Source organism: Paramisgurnus dabryanus, chromosome 7 (genome assembly GCF_030506205.2).
Source record: "Paramisgurnus dabryanus chromosome 7, PD_genome_1.1, whole genome shotgun sequence".
Classification (NCBI taxonomy): Eukaryota; Metazoa; Chordata; class Actinopteri; order Cypriniformes; family Cobitidae; genus Paramisgurnus; species Paramisgurnus dabryanus.
This window is the reverse complement of record NC_133343.1, coordinates 6,517,020-6,519,968: the sequence shown is the minus strand read 5'-3', so window position 1 is coordinate 6,519,968 and position 2,949 is coordinate 6,517,020. Positions and strand designations below refer to the sequence as shown.

General features: G+C 36.0%; 1 protein-coding gene across 2 annotated transcripts; it reads right to left on the bottom strand.

The window, feature by feature from the left end:
* Nucleotides 1-541: 541 nt before the first annotated feature.
* LOC135783307 (uncharacterized) lies at nt 542-1,741 on the bottom strand. Of its 2 annotated transcripts, none has more exons than XM_065293998.2 (2): nt 1,588-1,741; nt 542-1,539 (listed from the first exon to the last, which is right to left on the bottom strand). In XM_065293998.2, the coding sequence occupies exon 2, from the start codon at nt 1,481-1,483 to the stop codon at nt 740-742; it is 744 nt and encodes a 247-aa protein (XP_065150070.1). In that variant the 5' UTR covers nt 1,484-1,539; nt 1,588-1,741; the 3' UTR covers nt 542-739. The 2 variants fall into 2 exon arrangements, with proteins under 2 accessions (XP_065150070.1, XP_065150069.1); XM_065293997.2 differs by having other exon boundaries at nt 542-1,506.
* Nucleotides 1,742-2,949: the final 1,208 nt, after the last annotated feature.

Sequence of the window (2,949 nt, the reverse complement as noted above, 5' to 3'; positions counted from 1 at the left end):
TATTTTGGTGAAATTTTTTTTCTGTTGATTAACATTTCAGATACTTAAATTATAGGGGTGTAATGGTGATACACACTAATAATACCCATCCAATGTCGATACTGAATCGCAAAGGCGATATTATGCACATCTCTTTCATATATTACGGCTCTTTGACCATTAGTTAGTCCCTATGAATCTGAAATCACAGAGTTTGAGTGATTTATAACATGCATTTGAAAAAGCAACACTTGTCAAACATAATCATTACACTATTATCTTTATCATCATAAAAAACCTGAAAAGGTTTGAAGAACAGCCATATAAATATGCTTATAAGGATCCCTGAAGCTGCATGTATAAATGGTACTACTTATGCGGCTTATATTGAGTTTCTGCACAAGAGCGCCCTCTGGCTTTTGGATGTAGCTGCATTTCACCATAATTCATTGAGAAGCATAGCAAGCAAATCTCACAATTTCTCTTTACACCCTATTAGAAACATCTTTTATAACATTGTTTACAAAAAAGCTACAGTATAGGAATCATCTTGCAACAGTTTTATTAAGTAGCAATCTCTGAAATTGTTTAGATCCTCACATTCTTATCGTTTTAGTTACTGATTTTTTATAGTTTACAATAAACATTTAAATTAAAGAGTTACAGGGTTACTACAGGACAAAAAGAATTCAAATCAAGGTCAAAAAACCTCAAGAGTGATAAAACAAGAAAAAGACATACGATATTTCCCCTTCCTTCATCACACCTCTTTCAGCAGAATCCCATACGGTCGGATGGATTTCTCCACAATCTCCTTCTCTTTAGCAGGCCAGGTGCCTTCAGGAACCTCAATGAGCCAGTAATCCTGTCTTTTACACACTTTCCTCATGTCTGGATTGATCCGGTTCTGCATCAGGACTCTGTAGGTCTTCCCATTCGTTTTGGATGTAAATTCCATGCTGTAACCGGAAGCCTGATCGATGTCATAGGTCGAATAGACTCCTCGTCCGTACAGTTGTCTGGGACCTGCTCTGTAATGAGATGAAATGATTCCTCTAGCACCTTCAATGCTGGTTCCATGATAGGAGACGGGCCATTCACCAACCACTGAGTGACTCCTCCATCCATCCGTGCCCAGCCAGATATTTCCTTCAGGATACTTATCCAGGACTTTGAGAGCAATGCGGTTCCATCCACACGGGCGTTTGTAAAGCTCATCACCACGCCAGCAAACTGACTTATCAGTGCAGTGTTTGAAATCATAATCGTAGTTCGTGTCAAATAATTCATCCATGTCCACACACAGCACCTCACGCGAGCTGGAAAATCCTAGTGCTGCTCGTCGTAACGGCACATGAGATTCATCAGTCAAGGAGGAGGACAATAAATTATATATATTGAGTTCAGTAGTACTGCGTGCTCGCAAATTGGTGTAGGGCTTCACGGTAGCCCCAGTGAGTGCAGAAAGTAACTCGAGACGAACTTCTTTCTCTACTCTACCCATTGCTCAGTCTGGTTTGCTACAAACTGTGGATAGGCGATGTGGTAGGGAAAGCAAGACTTTAATAGACAGATTAATGGGTGTGGTAGAATGACAATTATACTCACCTGTGATTTTTCATTAAAACACAAGAAGTCACCAAGATAAAGACTGGTTGTGGCCAGAGAGGGCCTGCATTTATTTGGCTTTGTGGTTCATACAGGCTGTTCAGCTTTGAGTTCTTCAGCATCCAGACCTGCAACTCTAATGAAGAACACCTGAACTGGCTCATCAAGACCTTCAGGAAGAAATGTCTCTATTACAGGATATGATGTCACCGACTAGGAGTAGTTTCCCCCAGAAGAAAAATGTACTGATTATTTATTCAATCCCATGTCATCCAAGATGTTATTATCTTTTTTCCAGAACATTAGCCAATAGTTTTCTCTATCACATATCTTCCTTATTTTGGTTTGGTCGTGTTCTGAGCTCCTTAGCCAACCCCATTTTTTAACTCCAGTGCTAGTTTCACAGACAAGGCTTGGCTAAAGCCAGGACTAGGCCTTAGTTACATTTAGATGTTTAAGCATCTTTTATAAACATGCTAGAAAAAGATGTTACTGGTGTGTCTCTTGAGACAAATCAATGGCAGCCATACAGCAAAAAATTGCCAGAATATGTTTTAAATATATGCTAAAAACATTTTGTAGATATTTTTATATTAACATATATTTCAACATTTATTTCAGGGGCAACAAATACATTTCTAATTTTACAACCCATACAGCAAAAACAAATCCTGGTCAAAAATATAAAAGTTTGTATAAAATGTATAAGCAAGTATAAAATATAAAATTCTAAGTATACTTTTGCAGTTGAAAATATATTTAATTTTAATATTTTTGAAACTGTTATGTTTATACGGAGCCCCTAAGGGGACATGGAGCAAAAATTAAAGAAAGTTTAGTTTTGCATGCAAAACTATCACATGCTCACGTGAAACTTTCACGTGCGCACGCGAAACTAAACTTAAAAAAATCAGCACATAAAGGTTTCGCGTGAGCACATAAAACTAAACTATCGATGTTTTAACTCCAATGTCACCTTAGGGGCTCGGTATGTTTACAACAAGTATTTAACATACAAAGTTTTTCTTCTAATGTTACGTGAATATAAGTGCTTTAAAATATATTTATTTTTAAAATATATTAAAAATGATAAAAAAATATTGCCTAAAAAGTTTTAAACAAATGTAAAAATATTTTTGGCCTTTTTTTATATTTTTAAATATTTAAAATTATATTTGAACATTTATTTTTTGCCGTATGGGCTTATTTAAAGGGACAGTTTTAAGTAGGGTTTTAAGTGTTTTATTAATCAAAATCAATGTCTTTATTCATAAATATGTCCTCGTTGGTGCCAAATGACCTCTGCAAGTGATCTGACTTTTCTTTGAATTTCTTCTCTTTACTTACATTGAACTGGTAAGT